This window comes from Herpailurus yagouaroundi, unplaced genomic scaffold (assembly GCF_014898765.1).
Source record: "Herpailurus yagouaroundi ecotype Mexico unplaced genomic scaffold, PumYag 569, whole genome shotgun sequence".
Lineage (NCBI taxonomy): Eukaryota > Metazoa > Chordata > Mammalia > Carnivora > Felidae > Herpailurus > Herpailurus yagouaroundi.
In genome coordinates this window covers 5155801-5174061 of record NW_024412786.1, presented here as the reverse complement: position 1 = coordinate 5174061, position 18261 = coordinate 5155801, and the positions used below count along the sequence as shown (strand labels likewise).

Here is an 18261-nt window from a genome sequence, read left to right as displayed (position 1 = left end):
CCCCGGGGAAGCCACTCCTCACCACGCCCCGTCCTCACGGTCCCCCCTGGGGCCCCTGCGTCCCCCCCCCCCCCCGCCTCCCCAGGCAGACTCCAGGTGGGAAGGGGGATGGGGCCACACCTGGGTGGCATTGCCGTCTTGCCCCCGAGTCTACCTCTCAAAAGTGCCTGCGCCACCTTCTCCACGGAGCCCTCACCTGGCTACCTCCCGGCTCCTCCGTACCAGCCCTGAGTGCTTTTAAACCACCGGGTGGGGACCTGCCCCTGGCGGGCCTGCGCGCCCCGAAATGCCCAGTGGGAGCCAATCCCGGGCAAGCGGACAGCCCGGTGCTGTTTCACCAGAGCAGCCCAGCGGAGCTGCGAGGGCGCAAGGGAGATGAACAGCTGGACTCCCGAAGCAGTGCTCGGGCCAACGTGACGTCACCAGGCCGGGGGATGAGCGCCCAGCGAGGCCTGGGGGGGGGGGGGCTCCCGAGCGGGGCATTCCTTCCCGAAGCTTCATCCCAGCTGGGGCTCGGCCCCTCCTCCCCCCTCCTCCTCCCCTTCCCCCTCCCTCCGGGCCTGGAATTGGGTTTGGGGCGGGTTCTGCTCCCAAAGCCATCTCCTCCGGCAAGCGGGCAAGCAAGGGCCGTCCTCTGCTCTGAGCTCGCGTTTTCTGAGGCTCCAGCCAGTGCTCTGGGCTGGCCCGCTGCCCTGGCGGGTCGGCGGCCAGAGGCCGGTGTCGTGCTCCAGGAAGGAGAGACCTCCGAGGACCTGGGCAGCTGCAGGTGGGTCTGCGGGGGCCCTGGGCCCAGGGCAGGGCGTTCTGGGAACCAGGGCTGCAGGGAGGAGGCCAGGCGGGGAGGGAGAATGAGGTGGGCGCCGTCAGGGCGGGCAGCCCCCAGAAATCACGTGGCTCCAGGCAGGAACCCTGACACTCCAGAGCCGCCTCCCGCACACTCCCGAGGCCCTGACGGTCCCCCCTACGGGGGTGGCAGGAGCCGGCATCTTGGCAGGGCCTGACCCCCGTGCTGTCCTCCACTCCCGACCTCCCCCTCTGGCCCTGCCCCCACCCTAGCCAGCCGCCCAAGTCCGCTTTCTGGAAGGGCGGGAAGGGAACACCCAGCCGGCAGCGTCCCAAGTGCAGAGAGATGGCTCCCACTGCTCCCAGGGGCTTGCTGCACGGCCCGCGACCTCCCACCTTCTCCCGGACAGATGGCACCTGGAGTGCTGTGGGCTCTCCAGTCCCCAGAGCAGCCTCTTCAATTCAGTTGTGAGCTGGGGGGGCGGGGGGGGGCAGTGGGGTGGCGAGGAGAGGGGCTGGGAAGACAATCAGGGAAGCGGGGCTTGACCGTGCCCACTGGAAGACAGCCTCGCCCTGTCCCCGTCCCCGACAAACTGGGGGCTGGCTCGTGGCAGGGTGGGCCGAGAGGGGGCAGACAGGCGGCCGGAGCCCCAGCGGGCCTTGGGCCTTGAAGGGAGGGTCAGGGGTGCACCGAGCCGACAGCTTTTGTCGTCTTGCCGTAGCAGCAGCTGGTTCTGCCACAGTCCAGACCCCACCCCGAGAATGCGCGAGGCGCCCACCCCTCCGCCCCTGCTCGCACACGCCGCTCACGCACACGCCTTACGCGTGTCACACACACGTGTCTTCTCATCGTCCGTCCGGGGGGGTCCGCTTGGCTTCCAGATCTCTGCCTGGGCGCCATAGCTTTCCAGACTGCCCGTGGCAGGCGGGAAGAGACACAGTAGGGAGGCCCCCACGTGGAAGCAACCGGCAGAGGTGAGCCCTTCCTACGAGCCGGGTCCAAGCTGGGCATCACGGGCTGGCCCCGGCCGGCTGCCCTTCCGGGGCATCTGTGTGCCGGGGGCCTAGCTCGGCTGGGGTGAGAGGGCAAGGTTTGTGGTCAGGACGTCCCGGAGGGCCCAGACCCAGGATGGCGTGCGACCAGGACGGCCGAGCGGGAACGCCGGGGACGGGGGCGAAGGGGACCAGGAAGGGTAGGGTCTGAGGGGTCGGTAGCTTTGGGGTTGCAGGCAGGAGAGGGAAGCCCCAGCGGGTGGGTAAGCATGAGACCCGGGGGAGGCAGTGGGGACAGTGCAGGGGCTGGAGCCCGGATGACGCCTGGGGGGCGGTTGGGGGGGGGCTATAGATCCACCCTTCGCAGCACCTGCTCTCTGCACGCACGCGCACGCAGGCTCGCCCACTGATCGTCGAGCACCAGGGCCCCCACCCCGCGTACAGCCACCTGGGGCACTGGCGCCAGCAGGCACTGTCACGGCAGGCCACGCCGAGACCCTCCTGCCGGGCGCACAAGCGCTTGCCCACGACACACACGGCCACTCTGCCCAAGGGCCTGGGGCAGAAGGGGGCTGTGGGGGGGCGGGGGCCGGGAAGGGAGCAGGGCCGCCGGCGGGCCAGGGGTCTGATGCCCGCGCTGTTCTGTTCTCCGCGCATCCCCCCCGCGCCGGTGCTCGGGGCTCGAGAGGACCAAACGTTAAAGAGGGTGCAGGCAGCGTGCAGACGGCCCCCCTTCCCGGCCAACGACCGGCGCGCCTGGCTCGGCCCGCCCCAGCCTTCCCCAGGCCTGCCGCGTCGGGGAAGGAATTTTGGGGGAGGCCGCCGAGCAGCAGCATTCCTCGCATGGGGGGGAGAGGGGTGCCGGCGGCCTGCGGCTCAGCCTCAGTTTCCCCACCGGCACGGGGGGGAGGGACGGGTGCTTGCCTGCTGGAGCAGAGCTCAGGTTGGGGGACAGGAGACCGTTCGAAGGGTCGCCTGGGGCAGATGGACCAATGCTCTGCCTGGCCAGCGCGGAGCAGCCTCTCCCAGGCGGGGATGTCCACCCCGCCACCCCCAGAGCCGTCCTGGCTGGCTCCCTCCAGCTGCTCCAGCCCCTCTAGTCTCAAGCACGCACAAAATCTCCGAACTTACTCTTGTCACGTGCACCCCGGGCGGGGGACCTCACCTCCCGGAGCCCTGGAGTGCCCCTCATGGGGGAGCAATGCTACCTGAAAGGAGGAGCCCAGGAATGTGTACGGGTATATAAATGTATGTCCCCAGAAGCCATCTGGTCCCAGAAATCTCACAGATCAAGCAAGAAGGGGGGAAGGAGAGGGGCTTCTCCCCCAGCAAGCAGCAGCAAGTATCTAGAGTATCGTGGGGGGGGGGGGGGGGCCACGAGGAGCCCAGGCAGGAGGGGACAGTGCATATGGATGTGACCTGTCCCGTACTCAGCAGGATGACCTCTGTGCCTCCCACATAGCCCTGCCCGGAGGGAGCCACGTGCTGGCTTGTCAGCCTTTTCCTCTAAGGTGAGAGCCCCTGGGGCCTGGGGACGGGGATCCGGAAGGTGGAGGGGCTTTCTGGGCGGGGCGGGGGGGCGGGGAACACGGCTGCCCTGACGTGACCCTTTGTTCCTTTGCCAGGGGAGGTGTGCGGGGCCGCGAGCCACGAGCGGAGCCGTGAGGAATCTGGACTCGCCGGGCCTGGAGATGGTGGGAAACTGTTCCTGGGAGGCCCATCCCGGGGACAGGAACAAGGCAAGTGCTGGCCGGCAGCAGAGGGGGTCCGGGCACCGTCGGGCCGGGTGTGGTGGGAGAGGCAGACGGAGCCCAGGACCTCCTCCCCCTGCACTCTGCCGCCCGGGGCCCATCCTCTGTCAAAGGACGAACAGGTGGGCGGCAGGCCCTCTGGACCGTGTGGCCCCCCAGGTCTCCAGTGTCCTCATCGGTGAGACAAGCACGGGGAAGCGAAGCCTCGAGTCCCTCCCCGTGCAGACCCTGTGCTCCGTTAGCACCTTGACCGGCCTTGTTCCGCCTCTCCCCCGTGGAGACGGGGTGGTCAGCGTTTTCCCGTGGCCAGTCCCTGCCAGGAGGCCCTGAGACGCTGGCTGCAAGGCGGCGCTGATGTCGTGTGCCCCACGGAGCACCACCTGCTCCGGGCCACCCCGTGAGGCCAGGGTCTGGCGGTCCAGGCACCCGCCGGGGCCGAGACTCTGACGACGCACCAGGCCAACACCCCTTCTTCGCTTCCCAGCCCCCTACTTCTCTGAGGTCCTTGAGAATTCTGGAATTCCCTTCTCAACCCCAGGCGATACAGTCTCCAAATTGGAGGGACCCCTCGAGTTTACCTAGTACGACCTCATCCACATTCGAGGAGACCCAGGCTTGCGATGGGCCAGTAACTAGACTGGGACGAGCCCCGAGGTCTGAGCAGAGGCCGGACTCCTGCCCGGGGCCCGTGTCCCTTAGCCTCCTCCCATAGTGACCACCGTGGAGCAGCAGCCACGGGACGCAGCGATGGGACTGGCTGGGGAGAAGTCTCCAGAAATCTCCAGAGAAAACCAGAGCCCCGGGAGGGGGGCCAGGCTCCGGGGCAGGCATTTTACAAGGCGGGATGTGGCTGGAGATGGCAGCCACGTGCCCCGTGACTCACCCGGCCCTCCCGCTCTGACTCCGAGGAAGGGATTGCAGACTTTTTCCAGCCTGGAGAAGCACTGAGTGATCCCTCTGCGTGGGCTTGTCTGGGCATCGGGTCTTACGGATTCTGGGTCTGGTGCCCCAGCCGGGGGCGGGGTGGGGGGTGGGGGGTGGGTGGCACTGCTCCATGGCCTGGAGCAAAGCCACCAATAGGAGAGGCTGAGCAAAGAGGAAGCCAAGGGGCTCGGTGGCTGACAGACAGACAGACAGAGACGCTGAGCCAATAAATGTACCTAGAGGATGATGCGTGGTGAATAGGCCGCCCTTGAAGAGCTTGCCCTGACCTCACAGAGTCTCCCCAAGTCGGGCCAACGCCCTCCGGCCCCTGCTTGCAGATTCCCCTTGACCGGGGCCAGGACGGAAAGGCTGTTACGGGGGATCAGGCCCCAGCTTTCTGGCAGAGCTGGGGGCCATCCGGAAGGTGGCAGAACGCTCCAGCCTCCAGAACCTGTTTGTTTTCTTTGGGAGGGAGTCACGAGCAGTGGGAACGAAGGAATGCCCGGGGGCGTTGCCCCGGGGTCAAGGGTCAGGTTCAGGCTCTGTGGGAAGGGTTAGTGATATCTTCCCGGGCTGAGAGAAGGCGGTGACAGCGCTCTGGGCAGCCCTGTCACTTGGAATGAGAGGTCAAAATGACAGCCCGAGAATGCATCCAGCCTGTAGATGTGTTGTGTTTGGCCCACAGGGTGTTTTTCAAATGCAAACATGTAGAGATCAGGGAGGTTCACGTTACAACCCAGAGTTCTGACTTCTCTGGGGAAAGGGCGATGGGGCCACTGGGCCCACGGTCCCGTCCCCCCCCCCCACCCAGCACCCACCAGCTGGAGCAAAGCCCACCTTGCTCAGATCTGCCGCCCCTCCCCCATCGTCGCAGGGGACCCACCTCGCCCAGACCCAGCAGGCAAGACAGAAACCCAGAGCCTCCCTGGCCCCCCCAGGGGACCGCCTCTGATTCCCCAGGCCTCTCCGATCCCATTATGGGACACAGTCCTGCTCCAGTTAGGGCCAGGGTCCGCTTTTTAAAATCAATTACTTTATCTTTAACTTTATCATTTTTTTGAGAGAGAGAGAGAGAGAGAGCGAGCGAGCTCTGGAGGGCGCTCGTGCGAGCAGGGGAGGGGCAGAGACAGCACCCCAAGCAGGCTCCCGGCTGCCAGCGCAGAGCCTGACGCGGGGCTCGATCCCATGAACCCCGTGAGATCACGACCTGAGCCGAAACCAGGAGTCGGACGCTCAACCGACTGAGCCACCCAGGCGCCCCCAATTGTTATTATTTTTTTTTTAAGTATTTTCATGTTTGGGTGAGAAAATGGCAAACGTACAGGAGACGGGCGAGAGCCGCTCATACGCAGATACGCCCTTCACCGGTTCATCGTCAGCCTCTTACCACCTGCGCTTTCTCCCTGTGCACCTCACGATAGGCCCCTTCCCAGAATTGTTGGAAAGCAGGTTTGCAGACATCAAGCCCCCTGGTCCCCAAACAGCCCGTACCCCTTAACAAGGACATCCCAGGACGGGGTTGGTGCCATCCCAGGACACGCGGTCCATTCGCACATCCCCCCGGCACCTCGTGACATCCTCTCCGGCAACCGTTAGAGCCACCGTGAGGTCCGGGACGCCGCGTGGCCTTTCCGGTCGCGGCTTCGTTGCCCTGCAATCTGGAAAGGTCCCCCCGGGCTTTCCTCACCTCTCGTGACGAGGACACTCGTGGCCCAAAGTCTGTTCCGACAGGTGGGCGATCGGGTGCCTTTCCGGGGGACTGACGTCGCCCCTGTCGGCCCTCTCCAGTCTGCTAGCCGCAGGCTCTGCGACGCCGCGGCGCAGAGCGGTGGCACTAGGCGGGAACGGGGGTGGCCTCTGCTCCAGAGCCAGCCGCTCCGCGAGCCTGTAAGCAGGACCCGGCATGCGGGCTGCAGGTGCGGGGGGGGGGGGGCGGGCCCACCCAATAACAGGGGTGTGCCCCCTCCCCCCCCCCCCCCCCCGCACAGATGTGTCCCGGCGTGAGCGAGGCCCCGGCGCTCTACGGCCGTGGCTTCCTGACCATCGAGCAGATCGCCACGCCGCCACCGCCGGCCGTCATGGACTACATCTTCCTGCTCCTGTGTCTGTGTGGCCTGGTGGGCAACGGGCTGGTCCTGTGGTTTTTCGGCTTCTCCATCAAGAGGAGCCCCTTCTCCGTCTACTTCCTGCACCTGGCCGGCGCTGACGCCGGCTACCTCTGCAGCAAGGCCGTGCTCTCCGTCCTGAACACGGGCGGCTTCCTGGGCACGTTCGCCGCCTACGTCCGCGCCGTGTGCAGGGTCGCGGGGCTCTGCATGTTTGTCGCCGGCGTGAGCCTCCTGCCGGCCATCAGCTCGGAGCGCTGCCTGTCGGTGGTCTTCCCCGCCTGGTTTTGGCGCCGTCGGCCCAAGCGCCTGTCGGCCGTGGCGTGCGCCCTGCTCTGGGCCCTGTCGCTCCTGGTCACCACCGTCCACAACTACTTCTGCGTGTTCCTGGGCCACCGAGCGTCCGGCGTGGGCTGCAGGCACATGGACGCCTTCCTGGGCATCCTGCTTTTCCTGGTCTTCTGCCCACTCATGGTGCTGCCCTGCCTGGTGCTCATCCTGCGCACAGAGTGCGGGGCCCGGAGGCGCCAGCGCTCCGCGAAGCTCAGCCACGTCGTCCTGGCCATGGTTTCGGTGTTCCTCGTGTCCTCCATCTACCTGGGGGTCGACTGGTTCCTCTTTTGGGTCTTCCAGATCCCGGCCCCCTTCCCCGAGTATGTCACCGACCTGTGCATCTGCATCAACAGCAGTGCCAAGCCGGTCGTGTACTTCCTGGCCGGGAGGGACAAGTCACAGCGGCTGTGGGAGCCTCTCAGGGTGGTCTTCCAGCGGGCCCTGCGAGACGGCGCCGAGCTGGGGGAGGCCGGGGGCGGCACGCCCAACACGGTCACCATGGAGATGCAGTGCCCCTCTGGGAACGCCTCCTGAGAGGCCAGTGCCTGGGGGGGGGGGGGGGGGGGGGGGGCCCCCCGCCCCCCCAGACCCCCCGCCCCCCCGCGGCCCCCCCCCCCCCCCCCCCCCCCCAGACATTGTCCTCGGCGCCCAGAGGCCTACTGTATGGAAGTCACCCTGGGCTGGTCAAGGGGAGGCGGGGGGGTCATCCAGGCCCGTCCGCCTCCTGCCCCTTTGAATCTGCCCTCCTTGACAACGACACAGCCAGCACGGTCGCCCCCGGGGTCAGCAGCTGCGCCCCTGCGAGGGCACCTGTTCTCTCCATTCCATCCAGTCCAAGCAATGTCGGGGAGCCGACCTGAGCGCAATGGTGCTACCTGGGAGAAGGTTCTGGTTAACCTGCCTTGGAGTTCGGTCTTTCTGCACACAACGCCCCAGCCCCCGTCCAGGAATCCTTTGGGGACTTTAATGGGGGCAGAGGGGGGGTGGTTTCTGGTCATGGCAAGCAGCCTGCCGGGACGGAGCTTGGGCCAGCGTGGACAGATCGCTCCCTTCTCGGACTCCATGCGGCCAGCCCCGGGACCCCCTCCAGAGTGCAGGCTGCCACGTGCCTGGTCCTCGGGGCTTGGCAGACTGGCCAGCAGCCTCTGGGCTCCAGCCCCCGCCTGGGAGCAGGCGCTGGCTCGACCCGGCCACCCCAGCCCACCTCCAAGCACAGTGGCCCTGTGCAGCCCATGCAAGTTGTATGGAAGCCAATAAATGTAGATCAATAAACATTTTATATCGTGCACTGAGCAAGGCTCCCTGCCCTCGGTCCCGTCTGTGTTCTTCCGCGGTGAGGGCGCCCTCCAGCGCCTATGGGCCCAGATGGCCGCCTGGCCATGCTGTGCCCCACCCGACCTGCTCTGTACCCCAGCTCTTGTGTCCCCTCCCCTGGCTGGTCTGTCTATACCTCCAGGGTGCTCCCTCTCCCGGTAGGGTTTCCAGAAGGGGCCTTGGTCAGCCGCACTGTCCTCTTGGCTAAAGCCTGTGCCCTCTCTCACCCGTTCTGGGCCCCCCTGCTCCCCTTGGAAACACTCCTCATGGTCCCTAGTCACTGCCAGGCCTGGTGCCGGCTAATGCAGTCCCTGCCTGTAAGGCCCACAGTGTGTCCACACAGGGGCTCCCCGGGTTGGGCTGCTGATTCCATCCCTGTCCGGGATGCACCCCTCCAGGGTGGGGGCTGGGGCTGGAGCCCCTCCCAGGGGAGACTTCAACTAGTGCCAGGCCAGAGGCTCCCTGACTGCCCCCCCCCGCCCCCACCCCTGTGCTCCAGCCAGCGTCCCAAGAGGCCCATCTTAGGCTCTAGGTGTCCAGCCTGGGATCCCAGCCCCGTTTTGGGGAAGCTCTGGGGGGATTCTGCTCACTTCACGGGCCCAAGGAGAGCCCAGGGCAGAGAGCAGGGCCCCTGTGCGCCGGCGGCCGGGAGGGGGAGGGCCGGGAGGGGCTGGGAGGGGGCCGGTGGCTAAGGGAGCAGCAGTACCTCCGGGCCCGCCCGGCGGCCAGCGTTCCACCCGCAGACCCTGGACTCGCTCCCAGAGCAGGGGCCACAGGAGCCCCCCCCCCCGGGTGGGCTGACCCCCAAGTGCATTTCTTGGTGACCGGGCCCCCAGCTGGCCGGACTCATCCCTCCCGGCCTCTCCAGGCCACTGCTCCCGTGCTCCCCTTTCCAACAGACCCGTGCTCCTATCGAGGCAGCTGCTCTGCAGGGAGAGACGCACCCGTGTCTGCATCTGTCTGCGTGCCCACGTGTCTGAGTCCGTGTGTCCGTGTGTCCGTGTGTCCGCGTGTCTGCATCCACGTCTGCGTGCCCGCGTGTCCGCGTGTCCGTGTGCCCAGGGGCAGAGGAGCCTCAGGGGGTGGGGGTCAGTATGCCTACCTCTTCCGCTCCCCACCCCCTCCCCCCACCCCCTCCCCCCCACTTCCCATCCCCCCACACCCTCCACCCACTCACCCTCCGACGCCCATCCCCCCACCCCCCACCTCTCCCCACCACTCCACCCCCCAAACCCCCCCCACACCCTCGACACACACACTCCCCGTCACCAGTCAAAGAGTCCCCGAGGAGCAGAGTTGGGGGCCTCACATCTGACACCCCTGGGGTCTCAGAAGCATGTGGGGTCCTGAGGACACCTGCGGGGGGTGGGGGGGTGAGAGCAGGACCCCCTCCCTGGAAAAGCTTCCAGCAGCCGGCCTCCAGGCGGGTGGAGATGCCTCCAGTCCTGAAGGGGGCCCAGGGGTTCCTCAGGAGCCCCCACCCAGCCCCGAGTCCGCTGCCGGGAGCTGCCCACCCCCAGGAGCTTGGAGCCGCCTCGCTGCCCGGGTCCGGCCACAGGAGCTCAGAACCCAGGCCCGGGCCGGCAGGTGGGCGGGCGGCCCTCACTCACTGCAGGGCCTGGGCGTCAGGGAAGGGCTGAGCCCCTATGGGGAGGCACATCCGCCTGAGCTGGGTGGGCGCCAGGCCTGGGAGGCCGGGGGTGAACTCTGGGGATCGGGCCTCCTCCAGCCTCTGGCCCCTTCTCGGGTGTGGATCGATAGTCTTGCCAGGGAGCGTGCCTTCTCCTCCCCCTCCAATCCCCGAGCCTGGACCACCTATCCTATCCAACCTGCACAGCTAGCCACAGCCTGGACCACCTCGCTCTGTGCTAATGGCAGAGAGGCTCACGGCCGCTTTGCTCCTCCCTCCTGGGGTATTTAATTATTAAAAGGGCCGGGAGGGGAGCTCGCTGCGGGGTGGGCCAGATGCACCTTCACTACCTACCCCTCCCCAGGCAGCTCAGCTGGGCCCACCCCCAGCCTCCTTCTTCCTGGGTGTCTCTGGTGAAGGCAGGAAGCGGAGGCCCCGAGCGTCACGGGAATCCACCCTGGAACTGTCTGGAGCAAGGGGTCTGGCCATCCTCCCCCGACAACCTCTGGTCGGCAGCGTTCAGCGAGCGGTGTCAGCGTCCCTGGGGAGGAGCGAGTAACACTTGTCTCCCTGCCCCGCCCCCCGGCGGTTACCAAGCCCGACTTTCTACCACCACGGGCTATGCCTATGCGGGCTACACGGGGTGGGCGGGTGAAGGGGCCGGGGTTGGGCTGCGGGCCGAGCTTTCCCTGGCGATCAGTGCAGAAAGGTGCCAGCCGACGAGCGCACTCCTAGAAGACGCAAAGGACGCAAAGGGGCCAAATCTGGAAAGTCAAGAGCAAGTCCCAGAGGGACAGGGGGCTGCCACCTATAAGCTGTGGGGCATGGATTTTGTCACAGACCGGGCACAGGCCTCAGGAGCTAAATCCCTGGTGACGCACGGGCAGCAGCAAGGTGGACAGGAGGCAGCAGGGTGGCCCCGAAGGAGGGACATTCAGGGGAACGGCCTATCCCACGCACTGGGGACTATTACGGACGACATAGTAGGCGCAGCGGGCCCCGGGCTAAGAGCTCCACCTGCAAAACCAGTGAATCTTCTCAGTAGGGCTCCAAAGGACTGCCCGTTCGCACCCACTGTGGAGCCACAGTCATCCTCCAAAGGCTCAGTGGCCCCGTAAGCCCCCGCCAGCAAAGCACTGAGAGTTGGGGGTCCAGGGGCGCCGCGTGGAACAGACAGGACAGGCCCGTCACAGCCCGAGTTCAACCCGGGCCGGCCCATCGCTCGAGACCAAAGCCGGCGGGGGGCAGCTCAGGCCGAGGCCCAGGCTGCTGGAGGCTGAGGCGAGCGGGACATGGGAAAGGGACGCGTGTCCAACAGACAGCACAGCGCCCGGCCGGACAGCTGACGCCTCTTCCTGCCTTCGTCTCCCCTCTTAGTGAGAAGAAACGGAATGCCTCCCTGGCACCCGCCCAGCTCTCCCCGAGCCCCCGCCAGCTGTGGTTTCGAGATGATTGGGGCTGGGATCTTGGGCCAGAATTTTGAAGGGCGAGATCTTTTCCCACACGCGCATCTCGGTTCGGGATCCTCCGCCAAGGCGACGGGTCTTTCCCAGGAGGCACGGGGTTCATCTGGAAGGTGGGACCAAGGGATGGGTCCGTTTATGGTCCTACAGAAGGGGAGAAGCCCAGCCCGAGGAAACGAGCCCTTCGACGTGCCGGGAAGCTGCAAAAACACGCTGCGCAGATCTTCCCGAACGGGGGCAACTCGGAATGCGGGCAGACTTCGTATGTTTGGGCCCAGCGGGCGCTGGACGGTAGCCAGTGGGGCCTAGAGAAAACAACAGGGCACAGTTCACAAAATGAAAACTCGTGGAAAGTTCTGCCCCAGTGAGTCAGGATGCCGGCGCGAAGTTTCCTGGCAATTCCAGGGAAGGCTTACCTACTCAGGAAGGTTTTGTGAAAAACAAAAATCTTTGTGACGGATTGAATTGCGGCCTAATTTCCACGCGATAAAATACACCCATGGAACGAATAGCACGATGACCTTTGACACGGGTACGGAGGCCCACGTCCTCACCAAATCAGTACGTGGAATGTTTCCATCCTCCCCCAAGAGAACATTGCCATCGCCCCCCATGAAAATGTCCCGGTGCCCCAGAGCACCCAGCCCCACCCCGCGACGGCCCCACCCGCAGCCGGAGACGGCCGCTCGCCTCTGCTTTATGCCAAATAGATTCTAGATCAGAGATCCGCTTCATAGGCAGATGTATTCACTAACCGGCCACGCCTCTTGGTGACCAGTAAAGTCACAGAGGCCAAGTGTGATCCAGCTTGGGGTGGGGGTGGGGAAAGTGTGTGTGTGTGTGTTTAAGGAAGTCGACTGACTCACCCACCAGGGACGCTCCAGAAATGATTTCCGCTTCAGATATAGCTGGATCTGGAGCCTCAAGTGGTGTTCTCAAGGGTACTTCTCCTTCTCTCCTGCTTCGCGTTTATTCTCAACGGATAAACGAAACGGCCGGTAACCAGCAGCTCCTGTTTCCATCCCACAAATTCAGCAGCCCCCGCAGACGGTCCCTCTCCTCGTAACTGTAAGATGAGTCCCAACGACTGTGCTCACTGGCCCGCAGAGCCCCACGCTGTCCCCCAGAGTGGGGCCTGGGGGTGGCGAGGGGGGCAACTCACCCAAACCCCACAGGCTGAAAGCAGGGAAGAGGTGTGAGCTCAAGGGAAAACCTGGGTGTGTCGGCAGCAGGAGACGCGGCCAGGCAAGGTGGCGAGCGCGGGCCGTGGTCCTCCTGGACACCACGACGCTCCCTTCCTCCCCACAGACGATTTTAAATGCTCCTACCCAAAATCTGTAGCTATACTGTGTGTTCTCTCCCCCCAGAAGAGAAGGAGTCCAAAATCAATTCCAGGGACTGCCTCCCCAGCACTGGGCCCAGGATCGGTGGGCTGTTTGCGTCTCTCTCCTCCGGATCCGGAGATACATCCTATGACAAATGATCGCCACCCTCAAGACGCACAAGTCACGGCGGAATGACTGTGATCCTTTAAAAATCCCACTTGGGAAAGGAAAAAACCTTTCCCAACCACACGCAATGGGCCCATAGGGTATTTCATACTGGACGGGAAGCAGTAAGGATGTCGGGCAGCCAGCCAGCATGCTAGCCAGAATCCAAGATGGCGCCCGTCATCCACTTCCTGGTATTCCCAGCCTCATGTAACCCCATACTGTGAGCGCGGACTGGACCAGGAAACTTGCTTCTAACCAACAGAACGGAGCAACAATAATTAGAGATTGTGACATCCATCTTGCCAGCAGACTCTCCCCGCCCCCGCTGGCTTTAATGAAGCAAGCGGCCATATTGTGAACTGCCAAACTAGAGATCTCCCCATGGCAAGGAGCTGAGGGCAGCTTCTGGCCAACAGCCAGCAAGGAACTGAAGCCCTCAGTCCAACGGCCAGTGAGGAGCTTAATCCTGTCAACACCCACGTGAGCTCGGAAACTATCTTTCCCCAGCTGAGCCTCTTGGTAAGACCCCCAGAGCCTACATCCCGATGGTAGATGTTTGAAGGCTTTGGCTCTGGCCCTACAGGGTGAGCCATCTGGTGCCGAGCTGGGGGAATCTCTGACGACCCAGCCCTCCAAACTCTGGCTTTTTTTGTTTTTTAACTTTCTTTCCCTGTTATTTTGCTTCTGGTTTCCGTCAGCTCCCTGAGCTAGTAACCAAAACCGGACCCCGTGGGGCGCCTGGGTGGCTCGGTCGGTTAGGCTTCTGATTCTGGATCTCGGCTCAGGTCATGATCTCTCAGTTTGTAGCATCGAGCCCCGCGTGGGGCTCTGTGCTGACAGCACGGAGTCTGCTTGGGATTCTCTCTCTCCCTCTCTCTCCCTGCCCCTTCCCTGCCCGTGCTCGCTCGCTCTCTCTCTCTCTCAGAACAAGTAAATAAACTTTAAAAACAACCCAGATCCCCTGTTGAGTCATGGTCCTTGAAGCCAAAGCCTAGTGCAGGGTGTGCCATCATTCCGTGTCAAAGACTCCGCTGTCCCCCCGGCCTCGGAGGACGACCTCCGCGAGACCGCAGAGCATGAAAACAATCGCTTTGGGTGGAGAAGTGGAACCCGCCTGCCTCTTGATGCGCGCGGCCTGACGTGACCAGCGGGGTTGAACAGTCCTCACCGTCACCCCCAGAGCCCGGCCACACTGCACGAGAGGGCTTGTGACACGCCTCTTCCAGGCACAGGTGTCTCCACCGGTTGGGATTCTTGGCTGCAAGTGACGGAATCCCCACGGAACGCAGAGTCACATGACCGGCTCGCATCACTGAGAGGTCCAGGTGTGGAAGGGGGTCCAAGAGCACCTGGTCTGGGCACCCGGATCCAGGGAACGCGTTGATCAACCCGTAACTAATCAAGAAACGTGAGCCATTTCTGTACCTGCCAGGCACTGTTCTGGGCACAGAAGGGTCACGAACGTGAGAATTTCTGCCTTCCGGAAGCTCGTGTGTTCTTGGGTGGCCTGAATGTGTCTCTGGGTCTGAGGCCCTGTGTTTCTGTCCTGGCCCGACCTCAGGCTATGCCTTGCCCCCTGGAGGTCAGAGTCCACCACGGCCCCAGCTCAGCAAGACCCGAATAAGGGCCTGGGCCGGTCCAACTCTTCCTCTGAGACCAGGAGGAGCACAGCAGAGGACCCTGGCCTAAGTCACCTGTTAGTGACATATGGGGTTGGGGACCGTTCCAGCATCTGACCTCCCCACCTTTCCTTTCTCCCCTCCCCTCATATCACGGGCTGATAAAGCCTAGGTGACAACCCTTCAGAGTGGTGACCCGGGCCAAAGCCAAGGCCCAAAGTCTCCCACACCTACCTCGCCTTCTCGTCAGCACGACAGCTCCAGGCCTCAACCACCGGCCACCCGCCGTGTGCGGTCCCCCCAGCAGCTGCCGGGTCCTGCGGGTCACCTGGCACACCAGGGGATACAGGGGCGAGGTCAGCCTCCACCCTGCCCTGCGGGGGACTCAGTTTTAGGTGGGGAAAAGGTCACCCACCAATCAGGGCCGAATTGATCCCCTCCCTCTTGCCTCGTGTGGCAGACGAGATGCTTCACCTCCGATTCCCGCCGGGAGGGGACACGAGCTGGAAGGGATTCCATGAATTCCAGGGAGGATTTGCACACTCGGAGGGGTCACCACACCACACAGCTCCCCAGCTAGTAAGTGGCAAAACTCGGACTTGAGATCGGGTCCTGGACTCGGGGGCCAGGGCTCCCTCCTTTGCACCGTCAGAGTCTCTCCCCGTGCGGACAGCTGTGTGGGCATAATGGCCTCTCTCCCGGCCTCTTCCCTGCACAGACCAACATTAACTCCAAGATGACGGGGCTGCTGATGCTCTGAGGTCTCTGTGGCTGTCCCACATGGGACGGGGGGGGGGGGAGGTTCTGCCAGGAGGGCACAGGAGAGGGGTGAACCTCCCACAGCTCCTTGCGGCCCCCAACCGCCTTCTCCTTTCCCTGGAGCCGGGGAGGCCACGCCCGACCGGGCCATCAGCCCCCAGCCTCCCGGTGGGTGGGGCAGGTACCTTGTGGCATTTCTTTTTTAATTTTTTAAAAATATTTATTTATTGGGGCGCCTGGGTGGCGCAGTCGGTTGAGCGTCCGACTTCAGCCAGGTCACGATCTCGCGGTCCGTGAGTTCGAGCCCCGCGTCGGGCTCTGGGCTGACGGCTCGGAGCCTGGAGCCTGTTTCCGATTCTGTGTCTCCCTCTCTCTCTGCCCCTCGCCCGTTCATGCTCTGTCTCTCTCTGTCCCAAAAATAAATAAACGTTGAAAAAAAAAATTAAAAAAAAAAAATCGCCAGACCAGATGGTTTTACCTTCTGCCAAATCTTCAAAGAAAGATAATCCTTACATGATACAAATTGTTCCAGAGGGTAGAGAAAAAGGCAATCTCTCCAAGTCATTTTATGAAACCACTATAATTTTACAGCTTGGGAATAAAAAGACAAGGATAGCAGCAGAAGGGAACATTACGTGCCAATTTCACTTAGGGACACGGGTTAAAATTTTCTAAATAAAATCAGGACGCGTGGGGGGGGGGGGCGGCGGGGAACCAGAGCAAACTAGAAATGGTCTATCCTAAAAATACAAGGATGAATAAACACCACGGAATGTATCACTATATATTTGCCACATGGACAAAAGGAAGAAAACAAGAAAGCGATTAAGTAGATCTGAAAGAAAAACTGTGATAAATTCCATTATTTAAGATGAAAAACTCTCAGACAACAAGGAAGGGAACTTTCTCACCTTGATAAAAGACAATACTACGAGCTCAGAGTACCCATCACGTCTGATATAGAAACTTTTAAGATTAGGGAGAAGACGAGTGTGCCCAATTCCAACCATTGCTCAGCAGAGAACTAGATGCTCTGGGCGATGCTATAAGACACGAAAAAGAAATTAGATGGATGAGGACAGCTGCACAGAAAAGCAAAACAGTCAACAGAAAACCAATAGCATGGTACAATAAACCAGCTCGTTTGCCTGATTAACAAAAACGACACAAAGCAACAGTGTCCCTCCACACCCGCAATAATCAAGAGAAAAATATAAATAGAGGCATTCCTATCTCCAGCCACAAGGGAGTAATGGCACTGGACCAGCCTTCCCACTCTAAACAAGCAGAAAACTGGGGAAAACATAAGACACAACTGTTTTCAGATATTGGACAAGAGGCATCCTGGGCATATGAACTCTGAGAGAAGACAAATATAAGAGGTGAACCCTGCGATCACCCCCAGCTTTCTGCCGGTGGGGGCGGGGTGCTCTCTGGACAGTGTCACGGGAAGTGGGAGAAGTCAGGTGTAACTCAGTGGCCTCCCTCCCTGAAGGATCAAACTTCATGGAAATTGCCAAGAACAAGTACAGAGTGGCTGTCAGCTACACAACACTCAGAGCGCACATGAAGCTATATATATATTTTTTTTTTTAAACACACACACACACACACACACACACACACACACAGTAAAGAAACAGAGAAACCAGAATGGAGAGTTTTAAAAGAGTCCCATGTGTAAACGGGAACTTGACAAGTCAACAGGGAAAAGACAGGCTGCCTGGGAGACGGTTTTGGGAAAACTGGCTCATAATTTGGAGGAAAAATCGGGCTGTATCCTGTCTTTATCCCACATAAAAATAGTTCCAGCTGGATTCAAGACCAAACTCTAAAAGGGAAAAAGTATAAAAGTAACTAAGGAAAATATAAGAGGATATCTTTTTCATCCAGGGACATGGAATGACTTAATGATCCAAAAGCCACAACATTTCAGGGTGAAAATGTATGGGAGTTGATTGTATCAAAGTTGAGCGTATCTGGCCACTCACGTTCACCACAGATAAAGCCACCACACTGAGGCTAGCTCTCAGAGAATGACACCCGCGGTGTCTAACACCAGCAAGGATCCAGACTGCTGCAAATCAAGACGGAAAGGAAAGGGGAGGAAACCCAACTGAAAAATGGGCAATCACTGTGAACAGGCAGTTCGAGAAGGGGAGCCCCGGGGTGGCAGGTAAATGAACCAATACTCAAGTTCACTGTCGTCAGTGAAGTGCAAATTTAAATGTCGGCAAAATCTACCGTGCCACCATCGTGTTGGCAGTTAATGAGGAGAGTGTGTGATAGCGAGTCTTGGTGAAAGAATGACGAAACGGAATCCTTCCTGCGCCGCAGTGGAAATGAAACTGAAACAGCCATCCAGGGAGGGAAGCAAGAAATATTTAGTGAAGCCAGGCATGCACAGGTCCTGTGACCCAGAACCCCCACTCCTCGGACACCCCAGAAAAAATCCTGAGCCAGGGTCAATGGGGCCAGGCATGAACCTGTTTAACACAGTGTTTCAACGATCCTGGAAATGAAGAAATGGACAAGATGGGGCCAATGTACATTGTAAAACAACAAACTACTTTTCCACACGGCCACCTGCAAATATCCTAAAAACGTACCGTTGAGCGAAGAAAAACTGCATAAATTCTTTTTTTTTTTCAACTTTTTAAATTTATTTTTGGGACAGAGAGAGACAGAGCATGAACGGGCGAGGGGCAGAGAGAGAGGGAGACACAGAATCGGAAACAGGCTCCAGGCTCTGAGCCATCAGCCCAGAGCCCGACGCGGGGCTCGAGCTCACGGACCGCGAGATCGTGACCTGGCTGAAGTCGGACGCTTAACCGACTGCGCCACCCAGGCGCCCCCCAAAAAAACTGCATAAATTCTAAATCACAACAACACCCGTGTACATTTAAAACACTTAGAGGCGGGGCGATCGAGGCTCAGGTCACGCGTGATCTCATGGTTCGCGGGATCGAGCCCCATCCATGCTGAGCAGGGAGCCTGCGTGGGATGCTCTCTCTCCCTCTCTCTGCTCTCTTTCACTCTCGCTCACATGCATCTGCATACTCTCTCTCAAAATGAATGAATGAATGAATGAATG

The 18261-nt window shown here is 61.5% G+C and overlaps 2 protein-coding genes across 8 annotated transcripts in view; both read left to right on the top strand.

Moving 5' to 3' along the window:
- Positions 1 to 606: 606 nt before the first annotated feature.
- Positions 607 to 8181, top strand: MRGPRF (MAS related GPR family member F). Of its 7 annotated transcripts, none has more exons than XM_040466016.1 (5): positions 607 to 766; positions 1666 to 1758; positions 3239 to 3287; positions 3402 to 3515; positions 6440 to 8181. In XM_040466016.1, the coding sequence occupies exons 4-5, from the start codon at positions 3468 to 3470 to the stop codon at positions 7421 to 7423; spliced, it is 1032 nt and encodes a 343-aa protein (XP_040321950.1). In that variant the 5' UTR covers positions 607 to 766; positions 1666 to 1758; positions 3239 to 3287; positions 3402 to 3467; the 3' UTR covers positions 7424 to 8181. The 7 variants fall into 7 exon arrangements, with proteins under 7 accessions (XP_040321950.1, XP_040321952.1, XP_040321956.1 ...); XM_040466019.1 differs by lacking the exon at positions 607 to 766 and adding an exon at positions 849 to 1251; XM_040466018.1 differs by lacking the exon at positions 1666 to 1758.
- A 4775-nt stretch (positions 8182 to 12956) lies between these two features.
- MRGPRD (MAS related GPR family member D) overlaps positions 12957 to 18261 on the top strand; it is a 7063-nt gene continuing 1758 nt past the window's right edge. Inside the window, 1 exon segment of the mRNA XM_040465800.1 lies at positions 12957 to 13009. Coding sequence (XP_040321734.1) covers positions 12957 to 13009 — 53 coding nt within the window.